Here is a 20567-nt window from a genome sequence, read left to right as displayed (position 1 = left end):
GCGTATTTTCGAGGGAGGGATTATGGTGATGGATCTTGTAACGGAGGCTGGAAGAGGAAGGAGGTGAAGTCTGAGGGGCTGACGGAGAGGGAGAAATCTCAGGGTCAAGGACTGAGTGTAAGAAGAAGCCCAAGGATTACACAACAGGGCCCTTGAGCTACGCAGTAGGAGGTGGGGGAGGGGAATGTGTGAGTGGCGCTATCAGAGATCCAGTTTCTGGTTATGATTTAAGTTCAGGGTGGGCTCAAAGGAGAAACGGGCTAAGGTGGAAGGGTCCTCTCATCCATTCATTCATTTGATAACCTTTTATCCAGTGTTAGGCACACTGGTGGTACAAAGGAGCAATCCGCTCAGCCAGGGTGCCCAGGGAGGGCTTCCTGGAGGTGGTGGTTCTTGTGTAGGTTGAGTCTGGAAGGACGAATTAAAGCTCTCCGGGATGCCAAAAAGAAGGAGTGCTCCAGGAGGCAAGCAGACCATAAGCAAAGGCGTGGGCTTCGGTGGGAAACAGTTTGGCCCTTTTGTGAAAATGGAGGCAGCATGGCCAGAGGGTGGGTGTGTGTGGTGAAGTGATGGGCCACGAGGCAGGGATCGGATCGTGCAGGGCCTTGCGACCCGCGTGGAGGAGCGTGGACACATTATTAAGCAGTGGGAAGCCACTGAAGGATTAAGCAGAAGGTGACATGATCAGATTCGTGATTTTAGAAATGGGGATGCTGGCTTGGAGGGGAGCCAGGCAGGAGGTTGGGATGCAGGTGGGAGGCTGTTTGAATAGAGCAGGTGAGGGGTGACGAAGCAGCAGTAGCCTGGAGGATGGAGAGACATGTGGGTGCTGGGAAGGAGCCTCAGCATGGCTTGGGAACTGACCAGATGTGCCACCAGGGTGCTTTCAGCCACCAGCAACCAAAACCATTGCCTCCACTGGCCTAGCCAAGGAGGGCATTTACCCACTCACATAACGAGACATCCAGACGTGAAGCGGCTTCAGGGCTGGTGAAGAGGGTAGGAGGAGAGGAATCTACAGTGAAGTGCAGGTTTCAAAGGGAGAGGTGAGGAGTCCATTGGAGGCCCGCTGGGGGCCAGCAGGTGCCAGGCTGGCTGTGCCACCCGTTGCTCCCATGCCAGTGTGCCAGGCACTGGCTCAGGGGTGACCCCAAGCCCAGGCCTGCGAGGAGTCTGGTGGGGGGAGACAGACCACAGATCATCGCACAAGGAGGGCGTGAATCACCATTGACCTGAGAGCTGCCAATGTTGCGGCTGCACGTGAAGGGGAGCCGTGACTTGACGGGTCTGGGGCCGTCAGGGAAGTGGGAACAGAAACCACGGAAAGGAGGTGGATGGTGGTTGTTCCCGTGGCAGAGGAGGGCACGGGAGAGGTGCCTGCTGTGAAAGGCAAACAGGGCTGCAGACCAGGCCCTGGAGGAGCAGCGTCTTCCAGGGGCAGGAAGGAGGGGCTCACAGAGCAGATGTAGAGAGAGTGGCCGGACGGGGAGGCCACGCTCTCCTCCTGAGAAGAGAGGCTGTGGCCGTGAGATGTGCGAGGGAGGGTCGGCTGCACAGAAACCACTGGGTCTGACTGATCGGGGCCTCTGGTGCCTCTGGTGGGCGCAGTTTCCATGGGTGCTGGGGCCAGAGCCAGACTGTTCATCTCTGGTTATCTGTGGTTCCACTTGGGCGCCTGCGAGGGAGAGAGGGGGCAGCATCAGGCCAGAGGATTGTTGCCAAGCGGGGCAAGTGAACTGGGAGGCCGCCGAGTGGCCGTGGTCCCGCCAGGGCCGCCTGGCACGTCAGTGTCTTCTGTTTGGGCACGTACGTGAGGCCAGTGACGGGGAAGAAGGAGCAAAGGTATGTGGCAAGTGGTAGGTGCAACTGTGAGGTCAGCGTGAGGGGTGGTTTCAGGCTGGGCGTGCGCTCTCATGTGTCTGCGCTCGTGTGTACACGTGTGTGTTCGTGCACACACACTCCCACGCGCACGATGGGGCCAATGAGCAGCTGAGGGACGGGGTCAGCAGGAATGAGCAGAGTCATCCCCGTGGAAACACGACTCCCCGGGAGGGAGCAGCTGGGCAGCCAGGCAGGGGGCGTGGCCAGCTCTGCCCAATGGCTCCGGCCACTCCCTGGGCCGCCTTCCCCACCTGTTGACCAAGTCTGAGGAAATGCCTGCACTGGCCAGGGCAGGGGCACTGCTCAGGCTTCTGGGCCCGCTGTGACAGGGCTACCCTCCGGTGTAGCCCTGGGTGTCTCTGGGGGCTCTGTCTGAGGCCCTCTGGTGGAGGGGTGATTCCGGGGCATCTGTCCGTGCGGGCCTAGTGATGGCTGTGTGTGTGACCAGGCTGCTGTGGTGTCCCTGTGCCCGCCTGCTGATGCGGGTCATTCCCCAGGGCCTTTGCAATAAGTGACCTACCACCTTGCTTCCACAGGGAACAGGCTCAGGAGGGCTGCGCAGCTCTCACAGGCCTCTGCAGCTCCTGGTGGGGACCCCTCTATCAGCCCAGTTCATACAGGGACCACCAGCCAAAAGCAGTCCCTGGGAGCTCTAGCCCTGCCCCCACCATTGAAACTGTCCGTCTCCTTGTCTCCAGGACCTTTCCTGTGTGTCCTTCTCTTCCACGTTAGCATCCTCAGGCTCTCCTGACATGACCCCCCACACACACACCCTGCATTTTCCCACTCCAGCTCCCCCTGCCTGCCCATGGGTTAGGTCCCATGGGTCCTGGGGGAGGGAGCTGGTGGGATCCTTGGCAGTGCCCGGGAACCTTCCTTCTTCCCTCTCCCCGACCAACATCACACCTCCCCAAAGCTCAGGACAGGGCACTCCACATTCCCACATCTTCCTTTTCTCTTCCCTCCAGGCCAGATACGGTGAGTACAGGCAGGTGTACCACATTCTCCTTTCTCATGCCCCTGGCAGACATCACTAATCAATCACAGCAGTCTTTTTGCACTGAGTCTGGCTGCAATCTTTTTTTTTTTTTTTTCTTCAGGCTGCAATCTTGATAGTCTTTGCCCGCATCTCCAATGCAGCCAACAGCAGCTGATCCAAGTCAGCCCTCAAGGTGTAATCCGTTTGCCATTCCTGCTTTAGGCTGACCCCATCAGGCCCCTCACCTCGGCCCATCCTCAATCCACCCTCACATTTCACATCTGATTCCTTTCGGCCTCACTGCTGGATAGAGGTCACATGGGCATAGCCAGCTGTGGTTTTTCTCTGTCCCCATAGGCTGAAGCCACACAGTCCCCAGACCTTGGGACCAGGAGACGGTTGAAGGCACTGGGGCATTGGCCCCAAGTCTCGAAGGCGGAAGAGGACCTGGTTGGTTTGCTGTCAGTGCAGAGTGCAGCCAAGCCCTTGCTGGGGAGAGTGTGGTGCGGGGCTTGGGGGTGATGCTCTTGTGTCCAGCACCTGTGCAGCAGCACCTGGGCCCGGCAGGCACATCTCCCAGCCCCAGAAGGGCCTGCACGCCGACCTCCCCGCCCTGGCCCCTGGTCAGGCAGGAGGTGAGTAGCGGACAGCAGGTCCAGGGCGGGGTGGCCGCCCAGCACCCCGGGGGCTGCACGCTGCAGCCGTCCCAGCTGCCTGCTGCCCTGCTGGCCCCTGAGCCCAGGATGCGAGGATGGCCACCTCATCTCTGCCCACGGTGGTGCCTCTGGGCCCTGAGAGCCTGCGCCCCTTCACCCGGGAGTCCCAGGCAGCCATAGAACGGCGGGTGATGGAGGAGGAGGCCCGGCAGCAGCGGAACAAGCAGATGGAGATCGAGGAGCCCGAACAGAAGCCGTGCAGTGACCTGGAGGCTGGCAAGAGCCTGCCCCTCATCTATGGGGACCCCCCGCCGGAGGTCATTGGCATCCCCCTGGAGGAGCTGGATCCCTACTACAGCGACAAGAAGGTCCGGGCCTGGGAGGCTTCCCTCCACCCGTCTGTCCACTGTCAAGCTGTCTGCCTGTCCCAGGCCTCACAGCTCTCTCCCCGCCGCAGACCTTCATCGTGCTCAACAAGGGCAAGGCCATCTTCCGCTTCTCCGCCACCCCTGCTCTCTACGTGCTGAGCCCCTTCAGCACCCTCAGACGCTACGCCATCAAGGTGCTCATCCACTCATATCCTGCCCGAGTGGGGCGAGCGCAGGGGCGGGGAGAGGCAGGGAGGGCTCGGGGGTGGGCAGGAGGCCCTCCTTCCACCTCCCCTCCCACCTGCTCCCTCACTTTCCTTGACTCTCCCCCCAACGCTGTTCAGCATGTTCATCATGATCACCATCTTGACCAACTGCGTGTTCATGACCATGAGCGACCCGCCTTCCTGGTCTAAGCATGTGGAGTAAGTCTCCCCCTCCCCCGGTCCCAGGTGTCTGCCGGTCCCAGGTGTGCACTCTGAGGATGCCCAGAGTGAGACTGCTCTTGTCTTCCAGGGAGACAAACACTGTCACTGCCACCCCCATCAACAAACACCTTAAGTCCCCGGAATGGCACACACTGTCACCCAACGTCCTCAGCCCCTGGGTGGCATATGTCACTTCTGTGCCCTCCTTCCCAGGAGGTCCATCACTGCCACCCACACCCCGGCCCCGGCGTGACATGGCTGGCCCTGGCCGGCCCTCTCCCTGCCAGGTACACCTTCACAGGGATCTACACCTTTGAGTCCCTCATCAAGATCCTGGCCCGCGGCTTCTGCATCGAAGACTTCACATTCCTCCGGGACCCCTGGAACTGGCTGGACTTCAGCGTCATCATGATGGCGTGAGCAGGGCCCCGAGGGCGTCCTGAGGCTGGGGAGGGGAGGGGGCCAGGCCTCAGAGGGTGGACCGCAGGGCTGTGGGTCCAGCTTGCAGATAGCGGGCTGCACAGTTCTAGGAGCTGCCGTTCCCGGGGTCTGGCCGGGAGTCTGTCCCGGTGCCCCTACACATAGCACATATGACCACACACAGCAGCCCTGAGCCCTAGTCCCACGGGTCCCCACCCGGGAGAGCTGGGCTACCCTTGCTAACCCCACTCCTCAGCAAAGCTGCTGCACTGTCTTCCCCAACTCTCGGGCCCCGACAGGAAACTTGCTGTGCCTGACCTGTCCCCCCGCAACTCCACGGTAACCCCAACTACGAGGATTCCTTGGGAATCCTCCTTCTGGGCCTGGAGAACCTGTGCCTTCTGCCCTACCGCCCACCCCCGGCTCTGACACAGCCCTCGCCCCAACCTCCCCACCCAGGTACCTGACGGAGTTTGTGGACTTGGGCAACATCTCAGCCCTGAGAACCTTCCGGGTGCTGCGGGCCCTGAAAACCATCACAGTCATCCCAGGTACTGGGGAGGAGCAGGGACCCTCTGCCCAGGCCATCAGGCCTCCCCCCTCCCCCAGGCCTGGAACCAGGCACTCAAGTTCTGTGACTCAGGGTCACAACCCTCCCAGGTGGTGTAGGACCCACACCAAAGCCTGGACACAGAGGGGCCCAGGTGGGAGGATGAGTTTTAAGAGGCAGCATAGCAAGGTGGTTAGAGCACAAATTCTGGAGCCAGACTGCCTGGGTTCAATTCCCACCTCCACCACTTCCTAACTTTGACCTTGGGTAAGTGGCTTCCCTGTCTGCCTCAATTTCCGTATCTGTGAAATGTGGCTAATAACAGTACCACTCATCCGGTTGTTATGAGAATTCAAAGCCTTGATAGCAATAAGGTGCTTAGAACAATGCCTGACACAGGGTATGTGTATTCGATAAAATAAACAGACTGGGCAGAGCAGAGACCTCCACCTGAGAGAGGCACAGAGAATCAGTGATGGAAAGTCCCAGCCCTGTGGGTTCAATAATGAACACGCCGCATACCCACTGAGCAATCAGGCCAGGGCAATTCCAAAGTAATGCAGCAAGAAGCATGAAATAACTAGCATCTGGATCATCCGGACCCTCAAAAAAGCATGTGGAGAAACTGGAGAAGGTTCATTAAAGGAGAGAAAGATGATCTGAAAAGGCATGGAGAACAGACTCTGGGAGGAGGGGAAATTGTGAAGTCATAGTGCTAGAAAATACGTTAGTTCTCCTCTAGTCCAAAGCCCTCGTGAATTGCAGTTGAGGAAGGAGGGACCCCGGGAGGGAAGAGCTTACTGAAGGCCACACGGCACGTTGGCCCCTGAGTCAAGGCCACAGTACCTTCCCTCGTTGCCAGGCTTCCAGCATCCTCAGAGCTCAGGGGGCTTTTATAAGGAGGCTGCTGAGCATCTGTTTTCATACCAGGATAAGAAAAAGAAATAAAGTCACACTGAAGCAAGAGACACACTGATTAGGCCCAAGGAAGAAGTTATGGTTCTTCTATAAACGATGGAATCTGAGCCTGGAATTCCATACGATTTGGCTATGCCTTTGACCGTCCAGAGGAGTGGAATGCAATATTGCAAAGTCAGCCTAGAGCTTCTCAGAGTGAACCCTGCTGTTCCTTGGGTGTTAACAGGCACTAAAAGAGAAAGGGGGCTTCCCTGGTGACGCAGTGGTTGAGAATCCACCTGCCAATGCAGGGGACACGGGTTTGAGCCCTGGTCCGGGAAGATCCCACATGCCGCGGAGCAACTAAGCCCGTGCGCCACAACTACTGAGCCTGCGCGCCTAGAGCCCGTGCTCCGCAACAAGAGAAGCCGCCGCCGTGAGAAGCCCGCAAGCCCGCGCGTAGCAACGAAGACCCAATGGAGCCAAAAATAAATAAATTTATTAAAGAAAAAAAAAGAGAGAGAGAAAGGGTTCTGTGTCAAATAAGGTGAAACGTGGCATTAAAGTTTTTGTTTCTGTAGGACTTTTCCGAGCCTTTGATAGGCTAATCTACACAAGGACCCTCCAAGAGGGCGCTCCAGAGCTCAGCCTGCCCCCAACGTGATTGAACCCCTTCTGTTAAGGGCACAGCTTGCGAGATGAGCGTTCTAAGGAACACCCTTCAGGAGTGCTGACTTACGACATGTATTCAGCTCCACTGTGTGGCTGGGTGTCGCTCTCCGAGTTGGGGCAACACACTGTGAAGTCTTCGTAGTCCCTTGTCTAGTGGCTGAGATTCGGTGGCCATTCAAGGCTCCAGATGGAGGTTGTAACCAGAGAAGGATGGGGCTAATTTGGGAAGGCTTCGGGCAAGCAGTGCCCCAAGTAAGTCAGGGCTTGAAGGAGGTGGAGTAGACAGAGGCTCGCAGGGACTGAGTGGGTGAGTTACCCCCTGCCCTGCCCAGCCCCAACTCTCACCCTCCCTGTGATCAGGGCTGAAGACCATCGTGGGAGCCCTGATCCAGTCGGTGAAAAAGCTGTCAGATGTGATGATACTCACCGTCTTCTGCCTGAGTGTCTTTGCCCTGGTGGGGCTGCAGCTCTTCATGGGAAACCTGCGGCAGAAGTGTGTGCGCTGGCCCCCGCCCTTCAATGACACCAACACCACGTGGTACGGCAATGACACCTGGGACGGCCAGGAGAGCTGGGCCAGCAACTCTACCTTTGACTGGGATGCCTACATCAATGACGAAGGTAAGGACGGAGGGTCGGGAGGCCAGTGGGGTCTTTCCCAGCCCCGACGGCAGCCCCTTGTGAGACAAAGAGCATGGAGAAGACCTGAGTGTAAATCCATCACTTGCCAGCTGGGGTAACCGCTGACAAGTCACTTCATCTCCCCCTCCCTCAGAATCTTTACCTATAAGATGGAGACAACAATACCTTTCTCAAAGGGTTTGTGCGACAACAAATGCCAACTTGCTTTGAAAATCCTAAAACTTTGGCTATAAAAAGCAGCAGTGCATAGTCCCTAACCTACGTACTCCTTGTTCTCCATCACACCACATGCTCGCACCCTGGCAGGGCCACCACCAGGCCCCCGCATCCTATTCACATACCCAGACTTCATAGCCTCACACGCACGAGGCAACATTCTCACAAAGCCACTATTACTTCACACTGTGCCTCCTGGCAGCTGAGAAAATGGTACCCCTTCTTCAACCTGGCATCCTGGATTCTAGCCGCATCCCCCCCCTTCAGTTGAGGGTCCTGCACAGGCACATGGTAGCCCCATCCACACACATGCATGTCCCCCACCCCGTATCCCTCTGTGCCCCTGCGGCACCCCACACTAGGCACTGAGCTGACAGCAAAATGTATCTACCCAGAGACCTTGGAACTTGGAGCTGCCCTTAAAGGAGAGGGAAGGGGCACCCAGACAGCATCCGTTTGGTGCGTGTGGTCCACACAGATGTGTCCACAGGTGCACGGTGGGTACTGTGCCCACAGTGTCCATGTGGTGACACGTTTCCTTTGTGGCCTCTGACTCCCAAAGGGAACTTCTATTTCCTGGAAGGCTCCAATGACGCCCTGCTCTGTGGGAACAGCAGCGATGCTGGGTGAGTGACATTGGTGGGGGGGTGGGGGGGGTGGAGGGCAGATGTCCCAGGGTTGTCCGAAGATGGGGGATGATTAGGGATGAGAACCTGGGGTGGATGGAAACGTAAAGAGAATTCATGGGCATGGGGGGAACACTTTCCATTTTGGGGGGTGCAGACAAGACGGAAGGATAGTTTTCTCTTGGGATCCCCCCATCTATCTCCCGGCTAGAGCTCTCCTTTCTCCCTAAAGCCAGCCCCCATCCTATCCCCAGGCGCTGCCCTGAGGGTTACGAGTGCATCAAGGCTGGGCGGAACCCCAACTATGGCTACACCAGCTATGACACCTTCAGCTGGGCCTTCCTGGCTCTCTTCCGCCTCATGACACAGGACTATTGGGAGAACCTCTTCCAGCTGGTACAGCGACCCCTGGCCCTGCCCCTCAGCCCCATGGCTACCTCCCTTCATCTCCACAGCCTCCTCCGGGCTTGGTGGGGCCCCTAACAAGTCCCCTCCGTGGTACCCCCTAAATGCCCCTACATACGGGTTCTCAGAGCCCTCTGGCACTAGGTACCTGCCCAGATCTGAGCCTCAGCCCTTTCTTCCTTTTTCTCATTTGCCTTAAGAGCTGAGATCTGAGCCGGGCACAGACTCCCAGGCCTCACGGTAACCGGTAGGGCAGCTTAGACTCCAACTCTGCCCAGACACAATTATTTGCCTTCCACTCTTTGCAGGTGGGCAGGTTGGGTCTGGAGCAACAGTGCCTGCTGGTTCCTGGTGATGTTTCTAACATGATGATGTTAATAATAATATTTAGTAGTAATAATAACAATAGCTACTATTTGCTGAGCTCTTACTAGATGCCAGGCGCTATGGGAAAGCTAGGACTCAAGCTGATCCCAAAGCCCATGTTCCCCAATTTTTATCCTGGTTCTCTGATCGCAAGATGTCTGGCTGAGGTCCTCTGGGCTTTCTGAGCCAGGAGACCAGGAAGGTCTGGGTCCTGAGTATATATTTTGAAGCACCCCAGAATGTGGCTTAGCCTGCCAAGGGTGGCTATACCTTGCCTCAAAAGCCCTCAAACTGCCGGGCTCTGTGAAGGACCCTCTCTGTTTACCTATCTGGGCGATGGATGTACGGAGATGGGTGTGGGTGAAAGCAGGGGAGTGCCATGTGACGCTCTCTCTCCCTCCCCCACTCCCAGACCCTTCGGGCAGCCGGCAAGACCTACATGATCTTCTTCGTGGTCATCATTTTCCTGGGCTCCTTCTACCTCATCAACCTGATCCTGGCGGTGGTGGCCATGGCATATGCTGAGCAGAACGAGGCCACCTTGGCCGAGAATCAGGAGAAAGAAGAAGAGTTTCAGCAGATGCTGGAGAAATTCAAAAAGCAGCAGGAAGAGGTGGGGAAGGTCTGGACTCAGGGAGAGGAGGCCGAGGACCCAGGGATCTCCCTGCCCCTCAGCCTGGGTGCTCCTGGGCAGGCTGAGGGGGGTCGGGGGAGGCGTGGGGTAGGGCCTGCGAGGCAGAGGACGGGGAACAGAAGGCCCAGGCTGGAGCTTTGGTGGGGTGGGAGGCATGCAAGCAGTAGAAAGAGTATTTCTCAGCTCAGCGCCTCAGTTTCCCCGTATATAACAAGGAATCTGGAGTAGTTAAACCTGACGTAGCCTTCCAGCTCCAATTCCTATGGTTTTATGATTCTTTATGGACAGCGTACGGGTCCAGGCTGAGGGAGAGGGGGGTCCTGATGAGGCCCCAGGGAGCAGCTGTACATTTACCCATCGTCTCATGAAGTGCAGGGTCAGTCAAGGCTTCAGAGAGTGAAGGGTCTTCAGGATATGTGTCCTCAGTCACTTTGGTCCCTACCCTGTCACCCCACCACCACCGAGGTTGCCGCCCCTGCCCACAGTAAGCTGGGTGCAGGCCAAAAAGAGGGGCCCCCAGCCTGAAAGACTCAGGAAGAAGCTCTGAGCGTCCATTAGTCCATCCCCATGGCTCAGCAATGGACTTTATGTCCATCACCCTTGCTGGTCCACAGGCCAAGGCCGCTCAGACGCTGGAAGGTAGGGAGGCAGACGAGGACCCAGCCCACGGCAAAGACTGCAACGGCAGCCTGGACACATCGGCGGGGGAGAAGGGGCCCCCAAGACCCAGCTGCAGCGCAGACAGCGGCATCTCAGATGCTATGGAAGGTGAGTGCCTGGCATCCCCATACCCACCCTGCTCTGCCTGTCCTGCCCATCAGGCCACTTGGTCTCCCGGAGTGGGGGCCGGGAGGGCCTGGCTGGGCCCAGCTTCAGGACGGTAACTTAATATTGGCATCGAAGAAATGGCTGTGATAAATATAGTCCTGGCTTACCCTGGCCCAATTCTGGCTGCAAGGCCAGGCTGTGGCGGGAACTGGGGGCTTCCGGGAGGCCTTGGGGGCTGCCAAGGCAATGGGGAAGGACAGGATAATAATATGAACCAGGAAGGCCCAATGTTCCGGAAACTGGAGATCCTGTTCCTCAAATATCTTCTCGGTAAAAGTTAAACATCAAAGGTCCCTCTGCCCAGATAGAGTCACAGACTCCCCCAAATCCCTGTGCTGCCCCCCAGGCCTCAGTGGGACACTAGGATTAGGTAACGAGGAGAGGGTGGATAGACATACAGACGGATGGGTGGATGGATGGATGGTTGGGTAGGTGGGCTGAAAGATTAATGAATGGGAAGAGACATGGGTGTGTGGATGGATGAGAGGGAGGGAGGAGAAGGAAAGGGGGAAGCAAGGGAGGGAGATGCAAGGAAATCTGACATAGAAGGGATCGGGCCCCTCTCCAGGGGTCTCGCCTTGGGCCAGGAAGGACTTGGAGGACTTTGCAAACCTCTAGAGGGCCCCATCCCAGCTGACTTTGTGTGACAGGCATCCAGGTGTCTGTGTGCCCTGCCAGAGAATGCCCCAGGGAACGCTGGGCAGGGCTGGCCGAGGAGGTCCCTCAACGCCGTCCTTGCTGGGACTGTGCTGGGACGTTTGGGGCCTCAGACACAGTTTGGGGCACCTGCAGTAGCACCTGGGTTGGGGGTAGGGGTGTAGAATCTGCAGCCTGGTTTACTAATTCTTGGGTGGGGGTGCGGTTCAGCCGCCCCCAAACTCTGGGGTGTCCCAATCACGCACTCAAACCCAGGTGTCTGTGGGGCTGCCCTGGGAGTCCTCTTTCCTCATCTATGACGTGGGGGCACTAATATACTTACCTCATCCATTTCCGGTGGTAATTAAATGAGAGCACGCCCAGGCTGAGAACCCCCATGGGCAGCAGAGGCCTGGAAGACCAGGAGGAGAAGCAGCGTCACCCATGGGCCTTATGGAGCCCCAGGGGTTTAGAGCTGGAGTGGCAAGAACGGGATGTTTCCAGAAAGCTACCCTGGTGGGAAAGGAAGGACTGGCTGGGGACAGTCTGGAGGGGCCGGCATACTGGCAGTGAGAGGGAGAGCCCTCGGGGGGAACCATGGTTTGCTCCTGAGTGGTGCTGGCCAGCAGCAGGTGGAACTGGGACCCAACCCCCTGCAGTGGCCTCCCGCCTCTCCCTGGGGGCCCTCGGGCCCCTCCCCAGCCGAGATCGCAGCCCTGGGCCATAGGCAGAGGATGGGAGTCACCCCATCGCGTTGGGGGGTGGGGAGCTCCAGGAAGGCAGAGCTGAAGTAGAACACTGGGAGAGAGGAACTAGGGGTAAGGCTGCTGAGGGTGTGGCTTTTTGAGGGTCAGCTAAGGGACAGCGTGTTGGGGGGTGGGGCACTGAGGGGTGGGGCCATGTGGGCGGCGTCTAGAGGGATGGATCTTGAGGGTGACCCACTGAGAGGCGGGGCTTGGAGTAGGCCTCCCTGAGGGGGTGGGGCTTGAGGTGTGATGCTCCAGGGGGCGGGGCTTGGAAGGTGGGACCAAAGACCTAGGTGGAGGAAAGAGCACGTGAGGGGGGATCCTCATCAGGTATCTGTTTCCACTCTATTCCCAGAGCTGGAAGAGGCCCACCAGAAGTGCCCACCATGGTGGTACAAGTGTTCCCAGAAAGTGCTCATATGGAACTGCTGCACCCCGTGGATGAAGTTCAAGAACATCGTCCACTTGATTGTCATGGACCCCTTCGTGGACCTGGGCATCACCATCTGCATTGTGCTCAACACCCTCTTCATGGCCATGGAGCATTACCCCATGACGGAGCAATTTGACAGAGTGCTCAACGTGGGCAACCTGGTAGGGAGCGGACGAGGGAGAGGCTGTCCTTCCTGTGCAGGACAGGAGAGGGGCCACAGGGCCCGACGGGCTGTGTGGAAATACGGGTCACGATTAGGGGGCATAAGGGGACAGGCTGGGGTTATTTTCCCAGCATATGGGTATATGGGGGCATGAGTTGATGTACCAGGGATGTGCATGGGGTGATCCATGGGACGTGGAACTTGGGTTTTAGGGTACTTGGGGGCAGATAGAATAGGGATGAGGTGCTTGACCTCTTATGATGAGGATTTCAGGGGCTTTGGGGTCCAGGCCATGCCCTGGAGGCAGAGATGGGGGAGTGAGAGCATAGAGGTATGGGGGTGGCTGGATGGCAAGTCTCTCCACTTTCAGAGGTTGTTGTGGGCCTAAGAGGGACAAAGGGACCTGGAAGTGGGGGCACAGAGCCATGGGCACCCAGGCTCAAGAGGCCCCCCGCTCACCCTGGAGGCCCCAGGGCATAGGCCCCCAGCCCCGAGCCCCCCTGCCCGCTGCCATTTCTCCGGCCTGGCCGGGCCAGCTCCCCCTCCAGCCCTTTCTGCTCTGCTATTGTTGACACACACTGATCCGCCTGCTTATCCCTGCCCATTAGAAGCATTATCACCTCGTTGCCAGCCCCTGTGGAGCCTGACAAAGGGAAAAAGCTGCCTCCTCCTCCAGTCCAGCCCCACCCTTCCCAATTGCCTTTGCAATCTTTCCAGGATGGCGAATGGGCGAGATGCTCCCCCTCTCCTGAGGCGTGGGGAGCCCAGGAAGAGTCAGATTTGGGGCCTGGGGCAGGACGAGGACTGGGTGGGCGGCACAGGAATCAGACCCTGGACTCCCCAGCCCGCGAGGCAGGCACGTCCACCCCACGGAGATACCCGAGGTGGCCATGGCCAGGCCGGGCTGGAGGAGCAAGGGTGTGCTCTGGACCCGCGGTGCAGCTGCTGGGGTGTGTGTGATGGGCCCGGCCCGCCGCCTGCCCACCCCCTGCCCACACTCTGCTGCTGTCTGGGCACCTGCTACGGGCAGGGACAGCTCCTGGGCGGGGCTCAGCATGTGCCCGGGCAGGCTGTGGGCCCGGGGCAGCTGGTGCCCGGCAGGAGGGGGACTGTGCCCAGGGAGCTTTTAGAGGTTCTGCAGCTCTCAGACAAGTCCAGGGCTCTGGGGGCTCAGTTCTGGCTTCTCACTGATCCTCTGCTTCATCCTCTTTGGGGCCCTGCCTTAGACTTCCAAAGCCACCAAGATTTTCTGGGTCCTGGGACCCCAGCCAACCAGGGTAGAGAGGCTGTAGGGTGTAGGGACAGGAGACTGGACTAAACCCCCCAAGACCTGGCTTGAGACGTGCTTCTAGGTGGGCGGTGTGACCGACAGCTTGCTGCTGGCCTCTCTGAGCCTCAGTTTCTCATTTCTGGGATGAGCGCGATCGTTCCTCCCAACCTCACAGAGGTTGGGATACCGAAAAGGTCATAATGTGAACGACAGCATGCTCTATGAGTGTTGAATATTATTATGATTGGGCTGAGGCCCCAGGAAGCCACGTGACAGGCCAAGAGTCACAAGGCCAGGAATGGATGGGCCCCGGTGTCTGAGTGGTTCCCACTCTGCCCTGTGGCATGGTCGTTCCGCTCCTCACTCACTCACATACACACATCTGTGGGCCGTGGGTACCACTGCTTGCGCCCCCAGGGCTCTGTCACCCTCCCCTCGAGCCCTGGAGGTGGGAGTGGGGTTGGGGACTCCCGAGGTCCTGTGCCCCTGAGGCTCTGTGACGGGGGCTGCACCCCACCTGCAGGTCTTCACGGGCATCTTCACAGCAGAGATGGTGCTGAAGCTCATCGCCATGGACCCCTACGAGTACTTCCAGCAGGGCTGGAACATCTTCGACAGTATCATCGTCACCCTCAGCCTGGTGGAGCTGGGCCTGGCCAATGTGCAGGGGCTGTCGGTGCTCCGCTCCTTCCGTCTGGTGCGTGAGGCCCTGGCCCCCCGGGCTGGGGAAGGGTGTGGTGAGGATGCCTGGGGGCAAGGAGGAGAAGCCTCCAAGAAGCCAGAGGGCTGGAAGTAAAGCCCCCTCTGCCCTTTGGTCACCACGCTGCCTCTTAGAACCTTTCTTACTGGAAAAAAGGAGAAAGGTGCCCTCCCCCTTATCACACAGAGCTGCTGGGGGACCAAAATGACAGCCCAGGAGCTGACATTTGGGCTTGACTCCTAAGTGACCTTGGGTGGCAGTGGGGTGGGGACTTCGACCCATATCGCAGAGCTGGAAGCTGAGGCTCCGGAAGTGCATAAGTAGTGGAATTGGGACTCCGACTTAGCATCCTTTCCACTACCCCCTAGGGACCTCTCATGCATCCACAGAAGTATAGAGAAGGTGAGCTACACCTCCGTGTACCTTTCACCCAGCTCCAACAGCTGTCAACATTCTATAGTTCTTGTTTTATCTGTCCCCCCAATTTTTCTGTGGGGAGTATCTTAAAGCAAATCCCGAGATTTCATTTCACTTGCAAATACTTTAGCCTGTATATTTAAGAGATAAGGACTCTTTCTTTTGATCACTCAAAGAGGATTAGGTGGTAGGGTGTGCGCATTCCCATTTCATAGAGAGGTAAACTGAGGCCTTGCATCCCTCAGTGGGTGGGAGTTGAGCTGTTCAAAAGAGTTCTTTCTGGGAATTCCCTGGTGGTCCACTCTCGCTGCGGAGGGCCTGGGTTCAATCCCTGGTCGGGGAACCGCTCTTTCTCCTCTAAGGATGGGGCTCTCTTGGGGCTGGGCCAGGGGTCCCCGGGCCTCACCGGCCCCTGCCCTCCCCCTGCCCGGCAGCTGCGGGTCTTCAAGCTGGCCAAGTCGTGGCCAACGCTGAACATGCTCATCAAGATCATCGGGAACTCGGTGGGGGCGCTGGGCAACCTGACGCTGGTGCTGGCCATCATCGTGTTCATCTTCGCCGTGGTGGGCATGCAGCTGTTCGGCAAGAGCTACAAGGAGTGCGTGTGCAAGATCGCCGCGGACTGCAACCTGCCCCGTTGGCACATGCACGACTTCTTCCACTCCTTCCTCATCGTCTTCCGCATCCTGTGCGGGGAGTGGATCGAGACCATGTGGGACTGCATGGAGGTGGCCGGCCAGGCCATGTGCCTCACCGTCTTCCTCATGGTCATGGTCATCGGCAACCTGGTGGTGAGTGAGGTCGGCTGGGTGGCTCCCCCACCCTCGCCCAGGACATCCAAGTGTCCAACATGTGTCCATGCCTTTACTTCCTTTAAATCAGGCTGTCGCTGAAGGGCCCTTTTCCCATGAGGTTACACTGTGTGACACCGCCGATGCTTGTTTTCTACCTAACCCCAGCCCCAAATGGCAGTTTTGTATGGTTTAACTCAGTGGCTCTCAAATTTTAACCTGCTTAGAAATCACCTGGGAGTTTCTCAAAACCTAGATTCCTGGCCCCATGCCCCAGAGTCAGATGCAGCAGCTCTGAGCCGTGGCCCAGGAACCGGCATTTCTAATGAGCTCTGGGTGATGTCACTGCCTCTGGTACAGGGACCACACTGCGTGTAGTACTGTTGAGACCTAGTGTTTTGGGGAAAGTCACATGATAACTGGAGTCAGACTGACCCATGTTGCAGTCCCGGCTCCTCCGCTGTCTATGTGACCTTGAACGAACCACTGCTCTCTGGTTGGCTGAGTTCTCTAACTTCACGTGGAAGAAAAATGGTAGGCCCCTCAGGGGGTGGCCGGGAGGATTGACTGTGACCGAAGAAGGCACAGCGTGGGGTTGGTACCAGGAACTCCTGGCCCTTTTGTCCTCCTACCCTCTCACCCTCTGTTCCCAGAGGCATTGGGAGAATCTGGAGATGGCATGGGCTGCATCCATCCTGCCACTCTCTGTATGCAGGGCTGGTGCAGGGAAGGAGGTGCAGGGGCCCATGAGAAACGGGGTGTGAGGCCATGGCCCAGCTAACCAGAATTTCTGTGGCTGGGGCCGGGGGAGGCATCTCCCCTCACCCTGCCGACTCTGCTCCTCCCCTTCTTGGGGTGGGGTCACTCCTGAGAGGAGAGCTGTGCCCAGCTGCCCCCTGTGGTGGCCAACGCTGCCCCGGGCAACAGGGGGTGGGAAGACGCACGTCCCCATGTTCCGCAAAGGCCTGTGGAATCCTTGAGCTGCTGGGTCAGCGCTTCTCAGATACGGCTGAGCTCCGGCTGGGGGCAGGGACGGACTGGCGGTGGGGGATGTCACCTTGACTGAGGAGGGGACCGTGGGAGGGGGGTCCCAAGCCCCCAGGGACAGCCAGACAGCAGAACCCAGGCTGGTGGCTCCTGGGAGGGGGGTCTTAGGGAGTGGGGAAAGTGAGGGAAGATGGAGAGTGAGGGCAGATGTCCCAGCAGAACTTTGGGGCAGGATTCGGGATGGGTGCGTGGGAGCAGGCTCTCAGTAGAAGTTTGTGAGGGCAAGTTTAAGGGCCTGGAGGTGACTAAAAGGGTCTGCAGGGGGTTTCTGTCTGTGTGTGTGTAAACTCAAAAACATTTCAGGCCCCTACTTTGCCATCTGATGACTGGGAAACCTTGAGCAAGTTATTTCTCTCTGGCCTCAGTTTTTCTCATCTGGAAAATGGGGATGATGGGAGTGGTGACCTACTCCACTGGGTGGTCGTAAGGATTACATGACACATGTCAAGTGCTTAGCAAAGCACTTAGCCCAAGAGGCCAGGGGAGTCCAAATGTTACAGGCGTCGGGGGAGCAGTGGCGGATACAGTACCTATCACCAACCAGCATCACACTCCTGGTGTTGGGCTCTGCCACGTGCCGGTTCCTGTGCCAGGGGCTTTACGTGTATTATCCCTAATGCTCTTGACGACCCTGCACGGCAGGTAATGTTGGCTCTGTGCATCCAGGAGGCACAGCCCAGAACCACACAGCTAGTGTGAAACGGAGCCTGGACTAGAACCTGGGTCTGTGTAACTCCAATAGCAATAGCGTCAATACCAGCAGCAATGGTACCAATGATGAGGTTAGCATCAGCAGTCCCAGCGATGACAGCTTGACGTCTACTCATGGTTATTCAGCATTCTGAGCACTTTCCTGGCATTGATCTCTTAATGCTCACCACCCCCTATGAGGGCCGTGCTGTTTCATCGAGCAAAGTCTCAGGGAGGTTGATTAGTAACCTGTGCAGGATTTGAACCCAAGCAGTCTTGCCCCAGAGTCTGGAACCACTGCACTGCACTGCCTCTGTGTGTGTGCCACCCGCACCCTCCCGTCACACACACATGCACACGCACACAGACACACACACCTACCCACCCTGATGCCCTTCTCCGGCCCAGCTCTGTGGCTCTCCCACTTTGCTCAGAGGAAGCGGAGTGACCAAGGGGGGCGGCACTGCCAGCTCCTTGGGCACTGTCCCTGCCCACCACCCTCCCAGGCCTCATGGAAGCAAGTGTCTGCCACAGGGCACCGGAGCACCCCACCAGGGTGTGTGGGGACCCAGGTCCCCTGCGTCCATGGCACCTCAGGGCTACTGTGAAGAAGAGGAAATGACCAGGGCATGGGGAACCCACCCCTCAGAGCCCCCCAGGGGAACTTGCTGTCAGTCCCCCTTCCCTCCAACCCACCCCCCATGCCTGGCCCGAGGCAGCTATTTCTGTCCCAGGCAGGAGCCGTGTGCAAACCCTGCTGACCCAGAGAGCAGCTAATTCCCATCTCAGATGTGTTTCTGGCAACTGGACACCTCCCGCCAAAGAGGGAAAGAAAAACCAGTAAATTTTGGTGGGGGGCAAAGGCAGGAAAGTAGCTAGAAGGCATGGCAGTGGAGACAAATACCCCCAGCACATTCTCCCAGAGAGAAGATATACAATATACTATATATATATATATATATATTTTTTTTTTTTAAGACCACATTTTAAAAAAATTTTTATTTATTTTTATTTTTGGCTGTGTTGGGTCTTGGTTGCTGTGTGCAGGCTTTCTCTGGTTGCGGCGAGCGGGAGCTACTCTTCATTGCGGTGCGTGGGCTTCTCATTGCAGTGACTTCTCTTGTTGTGGAGCACGGGCTCTAGGCACGTGGGCTTTGGTAGTTGTGGCTCGTGGGCTCTAGAGCGCAGGCTCGGTAGTTGCGGCGCACGGACTTAGTTGCTCCACGGCATGTGGGATCTTCCCAGGCCAGGGCTCTAAACCGTGTCCCCTGCATTGACAGGCAGATTCTTAACCACCGTGCCACCAGGGATGTCTCTCTCTCTCTCCCTCTCTCTCTCTCTCTCTCTCTCTCTCCCTCTCTCCCTCTCTCTCTCTCTCTCTCTCTCTCTCTCTCTATATATATATATATATATATATATATATATATTTTTTTTTTTTTTTTTTGCGGTACGCGGGCATCTCACTGCTGTGGCCTCTCCCGTTGCGGAGCACAGGCTCCAGACGCGCAGGCCCAGCAGCCACGGCCCACGGGCCCAGCCGCTCTGCGGCATGTGGGATCTTCCCGGACCGGGGCACGAACCCGCGCCCCTGCATCGGCAGGCAGACTCCCAACCACTGCGCCACCAGGGAAGTCCCTATATTTTAAAGATATTATGTCAACATGATAGTTAAGACAATGACAAAAAGACTTTGGAGGACACTGGTGAAGGCCAGACAGTGAGATGCATGGAGAAGATGGCCAAGGGTGGGAGATTCACATTACAGTCCTCCCTTGGTATCTCAGGGGATCGGTTCCAGGACACCCTGCAGATTCCAAAGTCTGAGGATACTCAAGTCCTGTAGAAAATGGCGTAGTACAGTCGGCCCTACTTCCTCATGTCCACTCATACAGCCCCACCCTGAGACCCCCAGAGTAATACCTGCCTCTGGTTGACAGGAGACAGGACCCCCACCCCAGCCAGGCTGTACCTTCCTCCTCACTGCCCTGGGGTGGGAGTAAGCTGGTGGAACTCAGGGCCACTGCATTGGGTAGCCGCTGGGGTATCCATTCACACTGTAGTCCAAATAAATGATGTTCTCTAAAGTTGTACAAGGATTGGAAACCAGGGTTCTAGTTCTGACTGTGCTGTTTGTCCTCAGGCAAGTCACTCCACCTCTCTGGGACTCAGTTTCCTCAGTCATAAATGCTGAGCTGGCCTCAGAGTTAATCACACTCCTCCCTGTACCTTGTAGAGTCTTCTATTATCACACACATAACAGCCAACAAGTTCTGTGTGCCCTACTTGTATTGACCTTTTAATCCTCACAACAATGTGAGGAGGTAGGTATTGGAACCAGCGCCATTGTACAGATGAGGAAACTGAGGCACAGAGCAGTGACAGGACTTGCCTCAGGACACACGGCTAGTAAACTGGGGTTCAAAGCCAAGCAGCGTGGTTTCAAAACCTGTGCACCCCAGTCTCTGCTTTGTGCATACCCCCTGCATTGTATTTGTCTGATCAAATGTCTGTCTCTAGGCAGAGGGCAAACAGACCACTTGCTTCTACACACAGTGGGAGGGGCTCAGTAAATGTCTGTCCACTGGAAAATAAAGTTGACGCGGGTAGACCAGTAGCCTCTGAAGTCCCTTTCAGTGGGGCTAAGAGAAGAGAACCAGGTGGCGCAGGGAACCCCAAAGGAAGAAAAGGCAGTGAACAGTGGTAGGTGAGATGCCCCTTCTACAGCAACAGGGGACATGCATCTGGGCATCGGGAGCACAGGGTCTATTAAAAGTCCCATTTAGGGCTTCCCTGGTGGCGCAGTGGTTGAGAGTCTGCCTGCTGATGCAGGGGACACGAGTTCGTGCCCTGGTCCAGGAAGATCCCACATGCCGCGGAGCGGCTGGGCCCGTGAGCCATGGCCGCTGAGCCTGCGCGTCCGGAGCCTGTGCTCCGCAACGGGAGAGGCCACAACAGTGAGAGGCCCGCGTACCGCAAAAAAAAAAAAAAAAAAGTCCCACTTACCAGACAAGAGAAGAAGGCTCAAAAGATTCAGCCTACCCAGAAGTCCTGGAAGCTTGGAGACACGAGTCGTGTTTTTTGTTCCACATCCCCTGGCAGTGGAGGT

The 20567-nt window shown here is 57.4% G+C and overlaps 1 protein-coding gene across 4 annotated transcripts in view; it reads left to right on the top strand.

The window, feature by feature from the left end:
• The window catches only part of SCN4A (sodium voltage-gated channel alpha subunit 4), a 46112-nt gene that overhangs the window by 13319 nt on the left and 12226 nt on the right, over positions 1–20567 (top strand). For 2 of the 4 annotated variants that reach the window (XM_060134419.1, XM_060134421.1), the window contains exons 2-14: positions 3218–3884; positions 3974–4092; positions 4220–4309; positions 4600–4728; positions 5192–5283; positions 7212–7472; positions 8272–8335; positions 8590–8731; positions 9519–9719; positions 10355–10508; positions 12306–12544; positions 14340–14513; positions 15368–15724. In XM_060134419.1, the coding sequence (XP_059990402.1) occupies positions 3612–3884; positions 3974–4092; positions 4220–4309; positions 4600–4728; positions 5192–5283; positions 7212–7472; positions 8272–8335; positions 8590–8731; positions 9519–9719; positions 10355–10508; positions 12306–12544; positions 14340–14513; positions 15368–15724 (2295 nt within the window). In that variant the 5' untranslated portion in view covers positions 3218–3611. Of the gene's footprint in view, positions 1–24; positions 1843–3217; positions 3885–3971; positions 4093–4219; positions 4310–4599; positions 4729–5191; positions 5284–7211; positions 7473–8271; positions 8336–8589; positions 8732–9518; positions 9720–10354; positions 10509–12305; positions 12545–14339; positions 14514–15367; positions 15725–20567 lie in introns of those variants that run through there. The other 2 variants (XM_060134420.1, XM_060134422.1) reach the window with 2 other exon arrangements.

This window comes from Lagenorhynchus albirostris, chromosome 20, assembly GCF_949774975.1.
Source record: "Lagenorhynchus albirostris chromosome 20, mLagAlb1.1, whole genome shotgun sequence".
Classification (NCBI taxonomy): Eukaryota; Metazoa; Chordata; class Mammalia; order Artiodactyla; family Delphinidae; genus Lagenorhynchus; species Lagenorhynchus albirostris.
This window is presented reverse-complemented; position numbering and strand designations above follow the sequence as displayed.